The sequence below is a fragment of the Theobroma cacao genome, chromosome 4 (genome assembly GCF_053813885.1).
Source record: "Theobroma cacao isolate CCN51 chromosome 4, ASM5381388v1, whole genome shotgun sequence".
NCBI lineage: Eukaryota > Viridiplantae > Streptophyta > Magnoliopsida > Malvales > Malvaceae > Theobroma > Theobroma cacao.
The window spans coordinates 28,619,534-28,640,293 of NC_142642.1; the positions used below are offsets into that span (position 1 = coordinate 28,619,534).

The 20,760-nt window shown below is 30.3% G+C and overlaps 1 protein-coding gene across 1 annotated transcript; it reads left to right on the forward strand.

Annotated features, from left to right (window-relative positions):
- The first annotated feature begins 13,475 nt into the window (after window positions 1-13,475).
- LOC18601900 (ARM repeat superfamily protein) lies at window positions 13,476-16,394 on the forward strand. Its single transcript, XM_007032991.3, has 2 exons — window positions 13,476-13,934; window positions 15,261-16,394. The coding sequence occupies exons 1-2, from the start codon at window positions 13,624-13,626 to the stop codon at window positions 16,114-16,116; spliced, it is 1,167 nt and encodes a 388-aa protein (XP_007033053.2). The 5' UTR covers window positions 13,476-13,623; the 3' UTR covers window positions 16,117-16,394.
- Window positions 16,395-20,760: the final 4,366 nt, after the last annotated feature.

The following is a 20,760-nucleotide window of genomic DNA, read 5'->3' on the forward strand; positions in this document are numbered from 1 at the left end:
AGAGCTCTCTTGGTTTCCTTGTTGAATGGTTGGTTTTTTCACCTGTGCTGTTTTTTAGTAAAATAAGATTCACATTTGTACATACTTCTGTTAAAACTAAGAGTAATCTGTAAGCAAACGAAAGAATTAACCTAGTAAGCATCCAGTTTAACAGCTAGCTAGTCTGCATTAAACCAAAAAGATTGAGATTTATTTCACAACTTTAGCTAGTAATGTAAACTAGTATCAAATTTTACAACTCTACAAAGGAGGCCTGGTTCTTGGTTGACATTCGAATGGGGGAAGGTTCCTCATTATTTCCGGACAATGGAGAATGAGATAACATTAAGTATACCCTTTATCATAGAGTTGAAAATTGAAGGTCATGTGAGGTTGAAGAATGGCAAGGTGGATTTTTGATATGGTAAAATTTAATGACTCAAATAATTGGACTTAAATTATAAGGGTCGCTGTTAGCAGCTTGCACGCGTTCCAGAAATCACACAGTTCTTAAATCTAAGTTGTAAGGAATAGAATTGAGTGGTTCAAGTTGAAGGCAGCCTGAGAATCAAAGAGAGATTGTATGTTGACAACTTTGAAGACAAAGCTTACAATCAAAGCTGTTTTTTAATTATTATTTGTCTTGCCAAGCTTTTGGAACATGGAAAACAGACTAGTATGGGGAACTATTCAGTGTTTAATAATACTATATGTGGTGTGATGTGGGAATTTGGACTTGAACTGTCTCAGGAATGAAATGATGTAGCATAAGACCCAGAGTTTGAGTTTTGATCAGTCAATTCCTCAACTAACCATCTGACTTCATAAATATACCCAAATGTGAAAATTACAAGGTTTTGAAGGATCACATTGGTTAATATAGAATAGCCAGCTAGTTGCAAAGAATCAATAAGACATTTAGGCATCAAATGCTACAGCTAGCACAGACTCACTTTTTTGAAATCATCGAAAGACTTGAACCTGAAAGTATCACAGCCAATGTTTCCTTTAATCACAAGCAACCTAATTTTTTAAGATATTGACAACTTTTGATTGCAGATTAAGTAAATGATCGAAAGAATGTTTGCCTTTCAGATGCATAACAAAGGAGGTTCAAGCGGCTTAAGGTATTGCAGGCACCAAACTACAAACTTTATTGCTGGTGTGTTATTGTTTTTGGCACTTGCTTCTAAAAAGGACAAACTATTACTGTTCCTTCACTTAATAACGTTAGTTAAACTCCTTATGTACTTTTGAGATTGTGTTTCTAATTGATTCATAATATACATGGAAGATCAATTGCACTACAGATCATAAAGGATAAAAGATTTATGAGAAAGAATAAAATTTTATATATACATACGGTCTGTTTTGCCTAGTTTTTGGTGCAATTTTTTAACTCTAGAAAGCCTAAGTTGGACAAAATGTGATATCGGAAAAAATAGTTTTTAACTTCTACATTAGTTAAAAAATTTTCATTTACCAATTTTTCTTTTTTAAAAAAAAAAAATATTTAACTTATATATATATATGTAAGCAGCAGCAGCAGCAGCAGCACATATATCTGCTTTCAGTACATGATTAGTAGCTTTTTGCCCTTTTGGCAACAGATGTGAACGTCCGTACAATTATGTTGCTCTTGCTTTGCTAAAATGATTAGGCAAAACATAACTTCAGATAATCAACTTGTTAATTAAGTTTCCATCTTTCTTGAGGAAGTGGCTTACTGGGGGACCATGACCAGCTGCTCTAGTGTTTAGCAAGAATCACGTGTCTAATCACATGCCCAATCCCATAAAACCCGGTATGCATTTTCCCATAAAACTCAGCCAACTGAAAATTGCTTTTAAATTGCATGCCTTTTTTCCCAGTTAAGTTTTTGATTGAAGGCTAGTAGTGAGCTTCCACACTTGTTATTATTATGTTGATGTTGACCATCATAATGTCTTTCCTCTCACCTACTGCTATGTGTTCATAAACTTTTCCTCATTTTATTCCATGTGTATGAATTTTCGATTATTCTGTTCATAAACTTCCATTAAGGATAGCTCTTTGAAACTCCCAAAGATGTTTTAGTTAATTTTACCCTTTTATCATAAAATATGTAGTTCATCATACACTTCCAGCTTATTCAATCTATATGTATACATACATATACATATATATATATATATATATATATATATATATCATGTAAAATATTATTTTTTTTGGATTTTATGAATAAAAAAGCATTGCTTATATTGATTTTCATCTTCCAAATAATCAAACTGACCACTTGATTTCTATTACCTTCCCTAGCATGTATCTCTCTTGGAATTCCATGCAATTATTTAAGTTAAGGAAATAATGATGTGTCTCTCCTTATTAGACAGCCACAAAAGCATTCAAAATTCTTTTGTTTTCCCATTTGACCAATGCCATTAATTGATTTCTTGTCTCGCTGACCATAAAACATGATAAGATCTAGCATAATTCCCAGCTATCAAGTTGCACCCAAAAAGAAAAAAAAAAAAGGAAATTCAACCATAATTAATCAAATTAAATGCCGGTGTTTGACAATTTTTTTGTTTTTCCAACTCAAAATCTGATTACATGATTGGCGATTTCCACCTATTTAACTTAATTTAATTTTATTTACTGTAAATTTAAGAGTTCATCTTAGAAGTTTTGGATGTAAATTCTAATTAAGATAGATAAAGGAATATGATTTATAAAATAAGAAACAACAATATTTTTTTCCTCCAATGTGAATATCGTTGTGGCCTGATCCATGAACATCAAAATAAGTAAATAAATCAAACAAGGAGACATAGGAATATTGCAGTCTCTTGTCGGCTTCGAATTGACAACAAGAGATTTCATTTATATATATATATATTATAATCTTTCTCGTGCTACTTGATAATATGTACCCCTAAACCTGCATGATCATTTAATTTTTCTAAGTTTATTATATACAGAGCCTAGCATTAGACAGCCACAAAATTATTAATAATTACGTGGAAATTAATCTATTTATGATCTAAATGCTCCTTAAGCTTCTAATCAATTTTCTTGAGTATTAATTTTGTGAAAATAATTTCCATAACCCATTGTTGGAAGAAAGCTTTATGTTAATATATTATAATTGGGATTTGGGAATTTAAAAGAAGCTGTTAATTAACGAAGTAATTTCCTTGTCATGCATAAGTTGCCCATGTGGGCTTAGCAAAAGGCAGGGTGGATGGACATTTTCTTTCCCTTTTTGTAGGTTTGATTGAACTTAATTGTATATAATTTTAATGAAATGGGATTAATTACTGGCTTCCCACTTCGAAAATTGTTGAAATATAAAACATTGTGAGCAGGCAGCTTGACCACGTGCAAGAATGATAGATGACGTTATACTTGATAGAGCTGCTCCAAATGGAATTGAAAAGTCAAGATTCTAATTGTTGATGAATAAAAGATATTTTCTTGACAAATAAAGACACATAATTTCTTGTCAGAACTCAGAACTACTTGTTTCTTTCTAATTCTGCCAACATAATGATATCGGGGAATTATCTTAATCTTCGCAGAATATTTGGGCAATAATGATAGGCTGGTGCAAAATTACAGTTTGAATTTATGGAATTATTTTTTCCAGAGTAATGCTACATATCCATAATTATTGTTAAATGATGTACATACATACATATATCACATTTATCTACCTATACACAATTGTTACGATATACCCATAAAACTAAAATCATCAGCTTAATGAAAGTACATTACACAATAAATAGTTATTAAATACATTGTCTTAAAAAATTTTTGAATTATTCATAAAAATTTAAATAAATTTTTATTTTTTTATTACGTTTAATTAATTTCTTTATACTTTTATTTTAAATTAAATGAACTTTTATAATTAACGATTAACTACCTGTTATTAGATAAAATATTACTTGTCAATTTATGTTATATATTTTTGACGTGACATATTAACATGTCATAATGAATGATGACGTGATATGTTCATGTGACATAATGTAATTGCATGCTTTTTTCACTCTTCACGTAAGCATCATGTGACATAAAAAATTATAAGTAATATTTGATTAATGATAATTAATCAACTATTAATTATTTAGATTTATTTGATTTAAAATAAAAATATAAAAATTTCATTGAAATGTAATAAAAAATATCTTATTTAAATTTTTTAAATAATTCAAAAATTTTTTAATCGCATTATACCTAATTATTACTAGATGTAAACAAGAATAGAAATTAAAATATTATAATTAATATATACAAAAAAGTAAATGTGCCCTTTCCGCATGAAATAACCTTACAAAAGAATGGCATTCGGAAATTATTACGTGATATCGTATTTGGGCCAAAACAAGACAACCTATTTGTGATGTATTCTCTAACCCTACTACATTTAAAGCCCATCAATAATCCAAAATCCATACCTCCAAACCCAAAAATTACAATGAACTGTATGGCAAACGTTTAGGGTAATGACCAAATGCATGGATTTGAAGAAGTCGAAATTCAAAAATGTAATGACGAAAATTCCAATTTCCCCCACAAATGGAAAACATCCTGAACGAAATGTGAAGAACTTGCTTCTGCTTCATCATGTGAATGTGTCGGTATTCTTGGCAGGCGTTTCTTCATAACCAGACAAGCACGTAGGGCAATTACTTGCATTTCATCAACCACACATCAATTATGTTGAAGATTTTAATTCCTATTGTTCTCGAGGACATGAGCATGATTCAATCATTTTTATTTTTGAAAATAACGCAATAATCTTGTCAATGTGATCATGCATCCTTTCCTGAAAATATACTTGAAAACAAGGAGTAACTTAATAAATTCATCATAGTTCTTGAAAAACACCACTTGCAACATATTACCATTCTAAAAAAAATGGAAAAATAAAAGAGAAATATAATTTTTTTTTTGCATGTGATAAACCGAAAAAGAAATATGAAATTCGAATCTTATAATACTTTAAAATAAAATAAAAATTGTTATCTGAATTGAAAAATATATATAATGCGATGATCAATGTTTTAAATTAGTTCAAGCCACTTATGGATAATAGTGAAATTAAGATGTAAAAGACAAAATTGGATCTCAAGATCGATGTCTTTCTCACAAGATAAATATATGTCTGTTTAGCTCAATCAAGTACGATGGGGATTCAGCATAAGGGTCACACCTTATGGGCCTTGGTGTATAGCCAATGATCAACTCGACTTATTTGTTCAACTCAATCGTGCCGACTAGCTTTGCTACCATATATGAAATCATAAGTTCCATTTTTAGTAAGCACAAAGAGTTTTATAGAAAGACCTAAAGGTCATCTTTATTTTATAACTCAAAGGAAAAAAAAAAAAAAACAAGATGAACCAACTAGAAGACAAAAAAAAAAAAAAACCTTTGCCTAGATACTTTTTCCCTTTATTTTCAAAACCTCTAACTCAGGTTTTGTAGTATTTTCATGTCATAATGCTTTGCAAAACATTTAAATTATTTTTAAAAAATTTAAATAAATTTTTATTCTTCTATTACATTTAATCAAGTTTATATACTTTTATTTAAAGTTAAATAAATATTTATAATTAATAGTTGATTAATTATCATTTATCAAAATATCACTTGTCATTTGATGTCCACGTGATATTAATGTAACTTTAATGTGAATGATGAAAAATGTCACATATCTATATCAATATGTCATGACATCATCTATTATAATATGTCCATAGATCATGTGGTATAATTGCAAATAGCATTTTGACTAGCTTTTTAATCAACCATTAATTATAAGAACTTATTTGATTCAAAATAAAAATATAAAAACTTGATTAAAAATAATAAAAAATAAAGACTTATTTTAATCTTCTTGAATAGATTATGGGTTTTTTAGGTATTATGTTTCTTTTCATTTATGGTCCAAAAATTTATGAAATTATAGAAATAAAATTTCTGAAATTTCTGATTAGAAAGGTTAAAAGGTGAACAGTAATCAAAACACTTAAATTAATCACATTTAAAAGGTGAATAATAATCTAAATAGTTAAGTTTATAGCATTTAAAGGGTGAATAGTAATCCAACCACTTAAATTAATTGCATTCATTCAATTACTCATTCATGCAAAAGTTTCAATAAATTTAACAAGTTGATTTTTATATTTCATTTAAATAGGTTTTTATTTCAAATTTATGACATATTTTCATCCTTTAGTAAATGTTGATTAAAATTTGTCTGCATATATCATTTTCAAATAATTCTTTGACGTATTATTCTTCTTTTTAAGTTCTATCAATTTGCAAATATTGATTGCCATTTTTATTTTATTTTATCCTTTTAATTAAAAGTTATAGGAATTCTGCCAAAAAAAAACTCTACCTAAATTCTTCACCTTTTTTCCCGCTGCATTTATGGTATAAGGTTACCTTGCAAACGTATAACCACCGCCACTAAAACCTTTTTCTCCATCTAAACTAAAAATAATAGAGAATATTTAAAGTATATGACACACGGTCCAATGGTTTAACTAATAAAAAAAAGTAATATTCATGAATTTATTTTTTGTTATCTCCATATAATTTATGATTGATCTAACAGTGTGACTATCAAAAAAAAATATTTTATCCAAAAGAAAAAGAAAGAAAAATATCTGAAGGATAATTTTAGTAGTAAAAGGTGAACCTTGCAAAGAAATCACTTGTTCCCAAAGAAAAGAATTTGAAGTGCTTTTTCTGTTTTGCCCCTTTTTGCCTGTTGTATATATTTTATTTTTGAAATGACAAACTTTATATATGTGCACAACTTAGACTCCAAGAACTCACATGTGGCTAAAGTACAATAAGCATGAATGACCCACTAACGATATAAAGTTGTAGCCAATCAGGTGGATTTCATGTTTATAAAATTAAAAGCACACTCTCCAGGTGATGATTTAATCCACTGCCACACATTACTACAAATCATTGTAGTTGGATCTCGAATTTCTCAATAATCTGATTAAAAGCAATTAATGCAGCCCTTTATGCATGCCTCAAATAGAAAGTGGTCCATGATGACATCTGGAGGATGGGGATTCGCCCAAAAGGCCAAAAGAGGTTGGAATGTAATTATTTATTTTAAATTATATTAATTTTTTATTAGTTATAAAGGGCCTTGAGAAATTATGAACTTCATAATTAACTATCATATTTATGTAGATGAACATTTGGTTCATTTGGTACAAGGGTGGTATATACTGAGAGTCAATAATAATTAATTTTAGGATATAGTTAATTAATGGTTTGTATAGATATTTAATTGCAGTTGTTAATATGAATTAAATTGTTATTTTATCAAAAGTCTTATTAACGCGTGCTTGTAGACATTGATTAATAGTTAATATTATTTTAGAAAAAAATTTTACCTTTAATGCACAATTTTCATCAAATTTAAAAGGAGACAATTCGTAAGGCAAATAATTTTACATTTATGCATTTCTTTTATCTATTCTAAAAAAAAAAATAGTTTAATTACAAAATTATTGTCAATAAGTATCACCTTAACTCGTGACTGTATAAACCAATTAACAATAGGCATATTGTATGTTAATTAAAAATAAATTGATCATACACTTGAATTTTTTTTTTTAAAGAAAGATGAATTTCATTAATCATCAAGAGACAGTACATTTAGGCACTTGGTCACTTGTCTCTGACATATTACCTCCTGCCATTGATTGTGAATCATCCATTGATACGTATTTTTCTTTTTTCTAAGAGTTTTATTTCAATTCATTTATCTCTAATATTGCAAAACAAAAAAAAATCTGTCTTGAATATGTTTCTAACGTCCATTTGAGTCCAATTTGAGTAATTTATTACGTTCCACTGGTCTCGGTCCATAACATGACTAGTAATAAATAATTTTGTTTTTTTAATTTATATTTTTCTTTCTTCTAATTTGTAAGGAGATATAAAAGATGACGAAAAAAACATTTGAATTAACAATTACGTTGCTACCTATAATTAGTTGAAGTACAAGTCATGATCTCTTCTTACAATGACTTTCCCCTTCTTTTATAAACCATAGACAACACAATTGTAGCTGTTATTCAAAGCAAACCCCATCCAAACCAATTTCTACAAAAATTGCCAAAAATAAAACACATGCAACATGAAAATTTTGGCAATGAAGTTGCTGCTCAGGAATTATTTGCTTGTAAAAAAAGAATTAAATAATTGACAGCAACATTTTCCTGCCTATAAACTTAGTATTTGACGATATAAAAGAATATAAATATAATTGCTTAGTTAAGTTAAAAATTTGTAAAAAGAAAAACAAAAATGACAATCAGACGAAGTACATAAGACTCCAAGCATGAAATTCAAATATCTCAATCTTAAAGATGTTAAAGTGTCAACGTTTTGAAGGGAGATTTATTAATTACAAACGTGCATGTGGGCGGGCAACGTATCATCATCATATTCATGTTGATTAAGTAATCCAGGAATAGTTTTATTATTGAGAAAGAAAAGGGCAGAGAATAATTCCAATCATATTTTTTTAATTTGTGCAAATGTTTTCACATCGTGAGAAGTGACATTATGCAACAATTAAAATTTGCCAATGAATTATAATTTTTTTTTTTTTTTGTGGATCCGCAAAATCTGAAAACGAAACTTCATTGGGAATGAAAGTGGCATTGTCCCTCAAAAATAAATTAATATATTTAGAAAACGTGGTACGAAGAGAACACCTCGCCCTTTCCCAATTCCCAAAAAAGAAATTTGTTGTTTGCTTCAAATTTATTGGTAAAAATTGATGTGCTTTTTATAATTGCCTTTTTCTTTATTTTTTTCTTTTGCAAGTTGGCAGCTAGTTTTTATTGTCGCCGACACCTGGGGCAGACTTTGGTCCGAGTTTTCCGTCATTGAGGTTGAATTCCAGCCGGTATTTGTAGAAATTGAAAGAAAAAAGAAATGAAAAAGAAATAAAATAGAAAATAGAAAAACAAGCTGTCAAATGTATATTTGTTTATCGACGTGGGCGTACATGAGACATAGTTTGATTGTGTCATGGCCTAAACTCGAAATATTTGTTGCTGCTAAGCTTTTATGGAGTATAATTTTGAAGTTTTTAAAATTAAATTAAAACTGTTTAATAAAGTATTTGATAAAATAAATTATATAAATTTTAATTTTTATTAAAATTATTATAAATAATATTCACCTAATAAATTAAAAAAGAACAAATCTATTTCAAGTGTATATACAACTTTAGATGTTAAAATTAAAAAAATTCATAGAGATACAGAATAACTCTCAAACTTATATAGTAATAATAGTATTAAATTTTTTAGTGAATAAGAGAGAAAACCTTTGAATAGTACATGCATGCAACTCTGAACTTTGGCTTTTCTTTTTTCTTAATTTTTGTAAAAATAAATAAATTTAGATTTTGCTATTTTGTTGCTGAGTCCTCTACTTTCTTTTTTTTAGTAGTTTTTTGTAGAAAGAAGTAGAGGAGAGAGAGATTGTGATTTTACGTTGGAGAATGATGATTTGTAAAAGGAGGGAAACGATAGGGAGATTGATTGAGAGAGATATTTTTTAAAAAATTGATGTGTTTTTAAAAAAAGAGAAAAGAAAATTCCTTTTTAAGCTTTTTTTAAATTTTGTTGTTAAAAAATTTTTTTTTTAAGAATTTTTAAAACATTTTGTTTGATCTGACTTGTGCTTTTAAGAGGTAAATAAGCTAAAAAAAAAATCAAACCAAACAAGCACTAAACTAGTATTAGTTTTTTATGACCCACGGGTTAATTAGTTTCTTCATTATTTTCTTGTTTGCAAATTTAGTAGACCAATTAGTACAACTTTTTGAGATGTAATTCAATAAGACCCCTTATGCAAGGGGATGGTGTATGAAGTATGTTAGAAATTTGACTCAAATTTTAATTGGCAATTATTTTGGATTGTGATATAATTTTGTTAGTTTAGAATTACTTAATAATTAAGTTTGTTTAACAGATAAATATAGTTATAATGTATAGAAATTTTTGGTAATCAAGTAATAAGACTCTATAAGTACAATGTGAGTCTCAGTCTTTAGAATAATGAAAGATGTAATCTATGTGATTTTTATATGAGAAATAGATTTTTTTGTAAGAGTTTCAGAAGGTTGGATGAAAGCGAGGAAGACTCGTGAAAACACTGGTTACATGGATGTTAGGAAGAGTGTGGAAACATCAATTACATGTGATCGTAAAGGATATTCCACTAGTTTAAACATTAAGAAACAAGAAAAATGGGTTTGTTTCATAGTTCGGGTTTAGTTTTTATTTTTAGGTGTTTTGTACTCTTTATCATCTTTGCGTTTGTAATAACTTTTTTCTTTTATCTATGAATTTAAGTAATGGATGTCAAATCATATTAAATATATATTATCTATTATATGTGATTTATTTTTTACGTTGATTTTAGTTTGCATTTGTTTCTACTTAAAATCTCAGCAAGATACGACAATCTCTTCTACTTTTTTTTTTTTTGGGTTTTAAGTTAATTAGGAGACAAAGTATATCAATTTCAAACTTTAAAAAAACTTTCACAAAAAATATAACACAAGCTAAACCAGACTTCTTTTGTTTGAAAAGTATTATCTGATTAGCTTATACAAATCTCCTTGCCTAAAAATGTTGGCATGCTTAAGTCATTATATAAGGACCAAATATGGCATACTAATAAACACAAAGTAACCCAAATTAATTAGCAAGAACCTAACTCAAACCCATTTCATTTCGAAATCATGCAAAATCATAAGGGATAAGCTTTTAATAATAATATATTAACTATAATTAACAAGTGTGTTTGTTTTATAATGAATGGCCAAGCTAAGGATAATCATGGAGATATAACCTAATAATTCGTTGATTATCATTGATAATAAAGTTGTTTGAAGGTTGCTTGCGCTTATGCCTTACCAGGTGTAGTCTAATAATCCCTCCACTTGTGTTCCACGCATTCATTTTAGTAATTTATTACAGTTACTTCCATTATACCTCAACATGTGCTACATTTTTATAAGAAGGTCAGTCATTTTCCAATGGAAACTTAATTTTTTCATGATCATGTACATGACACAAAAACTTTTTTGAATTATTAATAAGTAATGTAGTTTTAATTAAAAATATTTTGAATTTTTGCATCAATGAGGATTTATAAATAAAGTTCATTCCTCCTTTCTTTTTCTTTTCCTTTCAAATGTTTTAAAAAATGAAAAACTATATTAATATATGATGAGGTGAATTGGTTAGTTTCTTTCACCTCATAAATTACTATATTATTGATGGAACATTAGGAAAAATTGGGTAAATTAATGACTAAAAGTGTAATATTTCTATTTTGAAAAGAGTTTGGATTTACTCATAAGTCTTTACAAATCAAAATCCACAAGTCACAATCTTCTTTCTAGTTTTCTCTATTTCTCAATCCCAGTATGCTTCCTATTTTGGATAGTTTTGGAGAAGGAAAAGTACGCTTGCCACGAGATTACAATTTCTTTACAAAGACAAACCCTTTTTAATCTACTTCTATATTTTTCTCATAAATTTAATTTTAATATGTATCCATTTACTTATGTAAGTGTTTAATTAACAAGTTATAGTGAAATATATGGTGAGGGACAAAATTGATTTCTACTAAATTAAGAAAGACCAACTTTCAAATTTAGGGAATAATCAAACGAAAAAAGTCCAACTACTTTAGGAATATATTGCTCATTTAAGGATAAATTGCAAATAATAATAATAATAAAGAGATTTCATCTTTAGTGTTTTGTCTCTATTCGTATTTTCTCTCCCACATGCTTTCTTCTCCTAATTTTGACTTTTTTATTCCTTGTTTAAAAAAATAAAAAAATTATTTTTTAAAAAACCCTTTCTTTATTAATTTGAAGAAGATTTGTTTAGATTAAGTGAGGTCAAGATATTAGTTTGATACTTTAGTATCAAAGGATTAAAATATCTTTTCTTTCTTTATTAATTTAAAAAATTATTATTATATTTTTTAAAAAAATAAAAAAATAGGGAACATTGATCTCATCAAAAAAAGGGGAGGGAAGCACCATATCAATGCTCCCAAGGGAGAGAAGCATCGATGCTCCCTTGGAGAACCCCAAATTGGGCTCCCCCAACAAAAGCATCGGAGCTCCCCAGATGGGGAGCTTTTTTTTTTTAATTCCTAAAAAATTAATAAAATTATATAATAATAATTTTAAAAATTAATCAAGGGTAAAGTTATTTTTTTACCCTTATCACATCAAATTGACAAAAATACAAACAGTTAAATAACGATTGACTCACATGTCTATTGAAAAATATTTTTTTAAAATGAAGTGTTCATTTTGGATGAGGGTGATATTCTCTCCCACATCGTTGCCCCCTCCTAATTTTGACCTTGGTATTTCTTGTTTATAATTACTAATTGTTTTAATGCACTCATCTTATATGATGATCAAAATTCAAAGCTATCTTAACATAAATTATTGGGTTAATTTGTGTAAAATAAAAAACACTTGAGATTTGGTTGAAAATATAATTATTTTTTATTAATTTTAAAAAAATATTTTCTTACCTTTTTTAAATTTGATAAAAAATACACTTATTCCATGAGATTTTGTAATATTAATTTATATATTATTTACTACTATTAAAATTAAAAAAAAGTTTTCAATGAAAGTACATAAATTATATTAATATTTATAATAAAAAGTATTTAAAATGGCAATATAAATTTTATTTGTAAATACATGTGTGTCGACATATATATAAAGTATGGATGTTGAAAAAACTTTTAATTAATGAAAAGGAACATTTTTACTTATTATATTTTTAAATTTCTATTTTAAACAGTTTTATTATAAGTATTAAAAAATTTATCCAATTTGTAAATAGAAAATTTAGTTAAATCGAATGGCTTTTATTAAAATTATTATTTATTATAAATATTAAGAAGACTTATTAGATTTGTAAATACAAAGTTTAATTTCATTGAATGAATTTTATTAAAAATGTTTTTCTTAATTTTAATAGTATTGTTTAATTTGTGGATTAATATTACAATTTAATTGTTTATACTTGAAACGTTATATTTTAGTATTAATTGTATTAATTAAAAATAATTAAAACAAATAAGTAGTCACGTGACAATAGATATGATTATAAATTAAATAGGCACGTGAAAAATTTCAAATTTAAGATTTAATCAACGTAACCCAAAGAGAATTTTCTTCACTGAATTATAAGGTCATTTTAGTCAATTGATATTCCGATACCATAATTGTAAAAAAAAAAAAATACTTGGTGAAGGCTTTTACCGAACCAACAACGACAACAACCAACACCAACCGCCAGTTCCACACTTCCATTATTGAAAACAACAAAAGAAAGAAAAAGCATTGCCTTATTTTTGTGTTTATTTTTCCGATTATAAATACTTATTACATGTCTTGTAAACTGTTGCTTGACGCCACCTCTTCCAACCCCAAACCCGAACCACCTTGTAATTCCTCTCTCTCTCTCTTCTCACTTTACTTTTTCTCAGATTTTTCTCTTTCCCTCTCTTAGCCACCACCCACCTACTCTCCCTTCTATGGACACCGCCGCAGACAACCACAGCGCTTCCTCTTCCTCCTCTTCTTCTTCTTCGGACGTCGATGGCACGCCGCGTGGAGCAACCTCGGCCGTCCGTCGAGCTCTACAGTTAATCCAATCCGACGACTCGGATTCCAAGCTGCAGGCCGCTAAGGAAATCCGGCGACTCACCAAAACTTCCCAGAGGTGTCGGCGGCTTCTCGCTGACGCTGTTATTCCACTCGTTTCTATGCTCCGAGTTGACTCACCTGAGTCCTACCACGAGTCCGCCCTCCTCGCCCTCCTTAACCTCGCCGTTAAAGACGAAAAGTACGCTAACCCTCTTTCTCTTTAATCGCAATTAATAAAATATCGTAACGTGTATATTTGAAGTATTTTAAGGAAATATTTTTTAGTAATTCGAAGCTTTTTGCGAATTAGATTACTAATTTTTTGATTATTTTTATCGGCAACTGGAGTTTTAGTGGATTGATTTTCACGTTGATTACTCTTTACCTTTTTTGTTTGGAAAATATTTTATAATTTTCAGGAATTCGAGGAAAAAGATTCTAGTCTTGATTCTCTTTCTTTTTTTTTTTTATTGTAATTAAATTTGAATTTTTTATTTTCTATATATCTAACCGCTGATTGGTTGTAAAAAGAATATTCAGAGCATCAAAGAATAATTATTTAAAATTTCCAAATATTTTGGACGTACAATTATATACTCATAGTAATTTCTTGAAAAAAAAATATTTTATTTATATATCCCTGTGTCACCGACTAAAATTATAACTAGATAGGGTTGGGTACTTGGGTTGTTGAATCACGTTAAAGTGAGGGTGAATTTTGGGATTATCCTTGTAACCTTTAAAAAGAATTGGATGCTTTCTTTTTTTATATAGCTGAATTTTGATTAAAAGATGTGGTTGTTCTTTTATTTTCACATGTTTTCTTCTTTCTTTCTTTCTTTTCCCTTTTTATTTTCAACTTTTTTTTTCTTTCTATTATCTTGTCTTTGAAGTTATTATTTTGTCATCATGAATTTGTTTGGTGATGTAGAAATATATGCACTTTCTCCAAATTAAAGAGGAACTATTTTTTTTAATCTTACCTTGTTTACCTTTTTGGGATTATTATTTTTTAATCTATGAAAGTGTATTTTGTTTCCTTTAAAATGAAGCAACCCAATGGGATTAACCCAAGAATTTTATATTAGTAATTAAGACATTCATTGGCTAATTAGTTTAGTTAATTTTTTTTTTTGTTTTGAAAACGATTGGTTTAGTTAATAATCCTAGATTAATCAAGACATTGCTTTTGATCTTTTACTGCTGGCCTAGAGATTATACAACTTGTTCCGTAACACAAATTTTTTGTTCTGAAACGCATCCTCTTAAATATCTTTTTGTTCCTTTCCAATCATGAAAAGAACTCATTAAACTTATCCGTAGAACCTTAGCCCAATAAGATAGAATTACTTTGAATTTGATTACTAAATCAGATATAATTCGTAATAGTTGTTTTTTCTTTTATGTATTTCAAGTAATATTTGAGTTGCTTTACAGTGCCAACACTGTTAAATTTGTGATCTTGTACTTGTCATATTATTTGGTGTTTGAATGAAGAGAAAATCTCACTATTGTTATTTTGCAGGAATAAGATCAGCATTGTGGAAGCAGGTGCCTTAGAACCAGTTATTAGCTTCCTTGAAAATGAGAACTTAAACCTACAAGAGTATGCAACAGCAGCTTTGCTCACTCTCTCTGCTTCTGTCAACAACAAGCCCATTATAGGCGCATTGGGTGCGATTCCTCTGCTTGTGGATATCCTTAGACATGGAAGCACACAAGCTAAGGTTGATGCTGTAATGGCTCTTTCCAATCTCTCAACACACCCTGACAATGTTAAAATGATTCTTGAAACCAGTCCCATCCCTTCTATAGTCAGTTTACTGAAAACCTGTAAAAGGTCTTCAAAAACAGCTGAAAAATGCTGTTCTCTGATAGAATCCTTGGTGGGTTTTGATAAAGGAAGAACAGCTTTGACAGCTGAAGAAGGTGGAGTATTAGCAGTTGTGGAAGTGCTTGAAAATGGCACTCTCCAAGCTAGGGAGCACGCTGTTGGGGCACTGCTGGCAATGTGTGAGAGTGACCGATGTAAATATAGGGAACCGATTCTTGGAGAAGGTGTAATTCCTGGATTACTTGAGTTAACAGTGCAAGGAACACCCAAGTCTCAGACAAAAGCTCAAACCCTTTTGCGGTTACTGAGGGATAGTCCATATCCCAGATCCGAGCTTCCACCTGACACACTAAAGAACATTGTTTGCAACATAATCTCTCAGATTGATGGCGATGATCAATCTAGTAAAGCAAAGAAAATGCTGGCTGAGATGGTCCAAGTTAGTATGGAACAGAGCTTGAGACATTTACAGCAAAGGGCTCTGGTCTGCACCCCAACTGATTTGCCCATTAGTAGCAGTTGTACTTCTGAAGTTTCCTTGAAATGATTGCTTCTGTTTTTCGGCTTTTTTCTGTTTTGCATTCCCCCCCAACCCCCCCTTTTACTTGTGGTGTTTGTTATATAAAATGTTCCTCTGTAGAAAAGATGAAATAACATAGTGAAAAATGCCAGTCCAGGCCGTTTGTGGTGATATCGGTATCGGGTGACTGGTAAAAGTGTCAATAAACTGGAAATTATATGAAGTTGAAAGCATAAATAGTTTCCAGTTTGCTTGTAAAGAAACTGTTGTATGAAATGTTATACAGTCATTGAAGTTTTCCTTTCTCCTCTTCTCTCATGGCGTATGATTTGATTGAAGTAAAACCTATTCAGAACACGAGGAAGAGAGTTTAAAGCCTGGCTCTGATATCATTGTCACCAAACAACATCAACATGCCTGCCTGCATGTTGACAGAAAATTTCAGTCTGGCATGCAAGACATGGATGGCTCAGAAATAATTACACATGTTTAATCTTTGACATGATCTTCTTGAGGAAAACTATTTCAATCTTTATCATAATTTTTGAGAACATTAAAATTCCATTTTGCATTGGGAACACGAATTATAGCTTTGGTTAACAGAGATGAGGTAAAGTAGCAGGCTGACCATGAAATTGAAATTTATCAAGCTGAGTTTCCATTGGAGGATGGGGCGGCTTTCAATCGAAGAAAGATGGGCATCAAGTCAGCATCAATCCGGTGTTTGTTGAATTGATATTTGCGACCTTTGTGAGGGTCAATTATAACTCATTACTTGCTGAATTTTGTATGAAAACTGTTGTTGTCTCATTCTTAATGGAGGACAAGTCAGTTTAAATGGTGGGAAAATTCCCATTCAAAGTGGAGGCAATTTTCCTGCTTTTGCAACTTGTCTTTTACGGTCCTTGCATTTTTTCTCTACAGTTTCAACGACAAATCTCACCACCAAAACCGTTGATGCTTCATTCAATGGATTCAAAACAAGGATTATATTATCACCACCACATATGCTACATCCAATTTCGGAAACTTCCCGGTAAAAGCAGAGGGTAAGTTCTCACTATACAAATTGTTTTATAAAAGACTAAAGGAAAAAATAATTCAAAGTATACACAATGCTACAGGATGAAATCACAATAATCAAAATATTACATTCTAATTTGAACAAAATAACAAATTAAATCTTATAATAATAAATTTAATAAATGTGAAATTTTAAAATAAACATTTAGCTTTTTTTTTTTTCTTAAATAAAAGTGTCATTGGTACAAGAAAAAGGAGTCCCTTCTCTATTGCAAGGCAGGGACTCTCCCACATAGATAACCAGGCGACCCACCCTCCCAACTCCCAAGTGTAATGAAGGTGTGTAGCTAGCTAGGCCATGGAGCTTCCTAATTAAGCACCCCTTTGGCTTTGTACCTTGATCAATTAATTTGAGCATGCCTTGAACCAACCTAGCTTAAAGGCTCTCCTACTTGGGTGACTTTGAGTGAGTGTGTCAAACCCTGTTGTATAAAATAATTACAACGTCATTTACATGCTCAATAGAATGGTTACATATTTAGGAAGTTTGAGAAATCGTTAAAAGACGATATTGCCCCTAATGGTACCATTAAGTCGATTAAGCCTCGAACTAGTTCAAATAGGAATTTTAAGGTGAAATTAAGAGTTTCACAGCTCATGGATGACTCAAAATGGTAATTCGGAATTCGAGAATTAATTTGGAGTTAAATCGGAATTTTCACTATTCAAGGGTAAAATGGTCATTTGCCACTTGGGATAAAATGAGAATTTTTAGAAAAGATTTTTTTTTGGTCCATTTGACTTATTGGAGTATGATTTAAGTATTGGAGTATGATTTGAAGTTTAGAAGTGAAAAATTTTAATTCAGGTATAATTTAGAGTATAAGGGTGAAATGGTAATTTTGTCACCTCGGGAGCAAATCGGTAAATTTTTACCCCCGACACTTGTCAAGACCAAGGGATTTTATTCATCATGGAAATGGATAAACATGATAAAAGTGTGGTGGAGAATTAAAGAATTAAAAGTCAAATATTTAAAATTTGAGCCAATAAAGAAATGCCATGTGTCATGTTTTTATTATTTTATTATTTCTTTATAAAAAGGTAAAAAATCAGCCCATTTCTCCCATAGTGATCAGCCAAACCAGAAGAGAAGAGAAACCAAGGAAGAACAAACCCTAGGTGGGAAAAATCAAAGAGAAAGTGTTGGAATTCAAGGATTTGATCAAGCAAAGGTAAAATTTCTTTGATTTTGCTAGTGATTTACCTTACCCATGCATTTTTCCTTAATTTTCATGGTTAAATTACATGTTTTCATGATGAAATTATGACTGGTCAAAACGGGTATGGAGAGAGAAAGATGTTGGAATTGTTTGATTTTGAGTTATGTTGGTGTTTAGAGTTAGTTAAACATGTTTAGAAACAAAACAACAAGAAAAGAATCCATTTTCCCCATGAACCTTCAATGGCCGAAAGTTCCAAGAAGAAAAGTGAAGATAAATTTGCCTAATTGTGTGTTAATTAGTTGTGCTTGGTGAATTGAGGGATTGGAAAAGAAATGGAGAAAGTTGGAGTGAAATTGGACGCATTGGCCAATTTATTGGATGAAAAATCGATTTAGGTCAATACCGGGTCTAGATGGCTACTTGTGCATTTTTCATTTCATATCATGCATATATATCGAGCCTGAAATAGCTTATGACTGTTAGACACAATTTAATTGAAATATGTGCCATGGATTATGGTTAGGTGGTGAGCCATTAGATACGGGTAAAGGACTGTACCCGCGAACTGAAAATAGGAGTTTATCGACTCCTAGAACAGTGAGTGAACTTATTATCGTCTTAATTATCTAGAGTAGATTTATTTAATTGTGTGATTTTATGAAAAAATGGTTTAATTGAAAAATTATTGTGTTTTATGGGAAAATGAGATTTTATAAAATAATTTTATAAAATTTTGAAAATTTAATAATGATTTCAAATATAGAGTAATTAGAGACCTATACTATGATTGTGTTGTTTATCCATGATTTTACATTAAATGGCTTATGATAAATGTGGGTATGACTAGTTATTTTTATGATTTAAAGAATATGTGAACTGCTTTGATTTGCCTTGAATGTGTTAAGTGAGCCATGTCATACTATTGTGATTTTATTGGTTTGTGGATTATAAAGTGAGCACTGCAGTGACGGGGGTTCCGTGAGCTAGCCTAATTAGAGGGGCACGGTTCCCAATTATTGAGCTTCCCTCGATTGGAGAGGCGCGTAGGATAACTCTTGAGGTAGGATTTGAGTGCACCTCACGTTCGGGCCACCACGTGAGAGTGAGACTCAGCCAACGTCAAGGAACGGCTGTGTTGTCAGAGGTGAAATGTGTTTGTGTGTGTGACAATAAACAGCCTTGGCGGTCTCAGTAAGATGCCTCTGCGAGGTATCCCCGAGAATGGATTTTTGGCAAGGGCCAAGTTTTTGAAAAGTGCATAAGCCATGTTGAGTAATTGAATGAAATCCAATTATTTATATGGGTTGGGATGAATTATTTTAATTGTCTCCTATTACTCGGCTTTAGATTATTTTGATGATGTCTGTCTACTCATTGGGATTATGTAATCATAATCTCACCCCTCTTCCTATCCATTTTTCAGGCTCAGGATAATTTGTTGATAGTTGATTAAGACGAGAATTAATCTCGGAGTTGCATAATAAAAAGTAAGGGTTCATAGCCCTACATCTTCTTAGTCAGTTGGGAGCCCACGTGTCATCGTAAAAGTAATTTTATTCTTCAGTTATTTGATTTAAAGTATGTATGAATATATTTAGCTTTTACACCATGTTTTTGGCGAGTTTCGGTATTTTCGAAGAAAAATGACGAAAATGCCCCTGTGAGCCAGAAAGTAATATTTTATTATTTTGATTTGGAAATGACTTATGATTTTTTTGAAATGTGAGATTTAATAACTGTCACTCACTGGGGAGATGCGGAAGCTTATGCTAAGCCTTGCGGGGTTTCGATCGGCATTCGGGGTAATGAGTGCCTATCGAGACGTTGCGACGGTTGTCACGGGCTCGATGAGAGTTTCGGGTCGTGACAGAGTGAAGGTGTCTAACCTTGGCGATCGGACCTTCCTAAATCACCCATTTACTTTCAACGAACATAACTTGCAATATATGAGCTCTTTCTCAAAAACCTAATGCTTACCTTTTTCATTAGTTATCCAATATAAGACTCCTCTCCTCGTCACAAAATGTGCTAGAAGGCACGTTTACTAGCATGCCCCTCACTTATGTGTGTGTATATATATATAACATGTACATAAAATATGACATGATATACTATTTCATGCAACAAGTCAAATAATTTGATTGTTCACAAATGACATCCAATAGGTGTTCAAGGCCCCAGCATCCAGGTTTGATTAGATTAGATTATTATATTAATAAATAATATATTCTCATTTGATTTCAATTTTAAAATATTAAAATATTAATATGAAAAGTAATATTTTTATTATTTAAGTAATAAAAAAATAGTTAAAATAAATGTGTCAAGCCCAGCTCGGAGTTGGTTTTTTAAACGAAGCTTGATAGGCTTAACTCACTCCATTTACGGGCATCTTTTTTTTTTTTTGGAAGAGCTTATGGGC

Excerpts from the sequence above, each read along its gene's own strand:
- LOC18601900 (XM_007032991.3), top strand. The coding sequence starts at position 13,624 with ATGGACACCGCCGCAGACAACCACAGCGCTTCCTCTTCCTCCTCTTCT. Across the intron at positions 13,935-15,260 it reads CTCGCCGTTAAAGACGAAAA|GAATAAGATCAGCATTGTGG; the intron begins GTACGCTAACCC and ends GTTATTTTGCAG.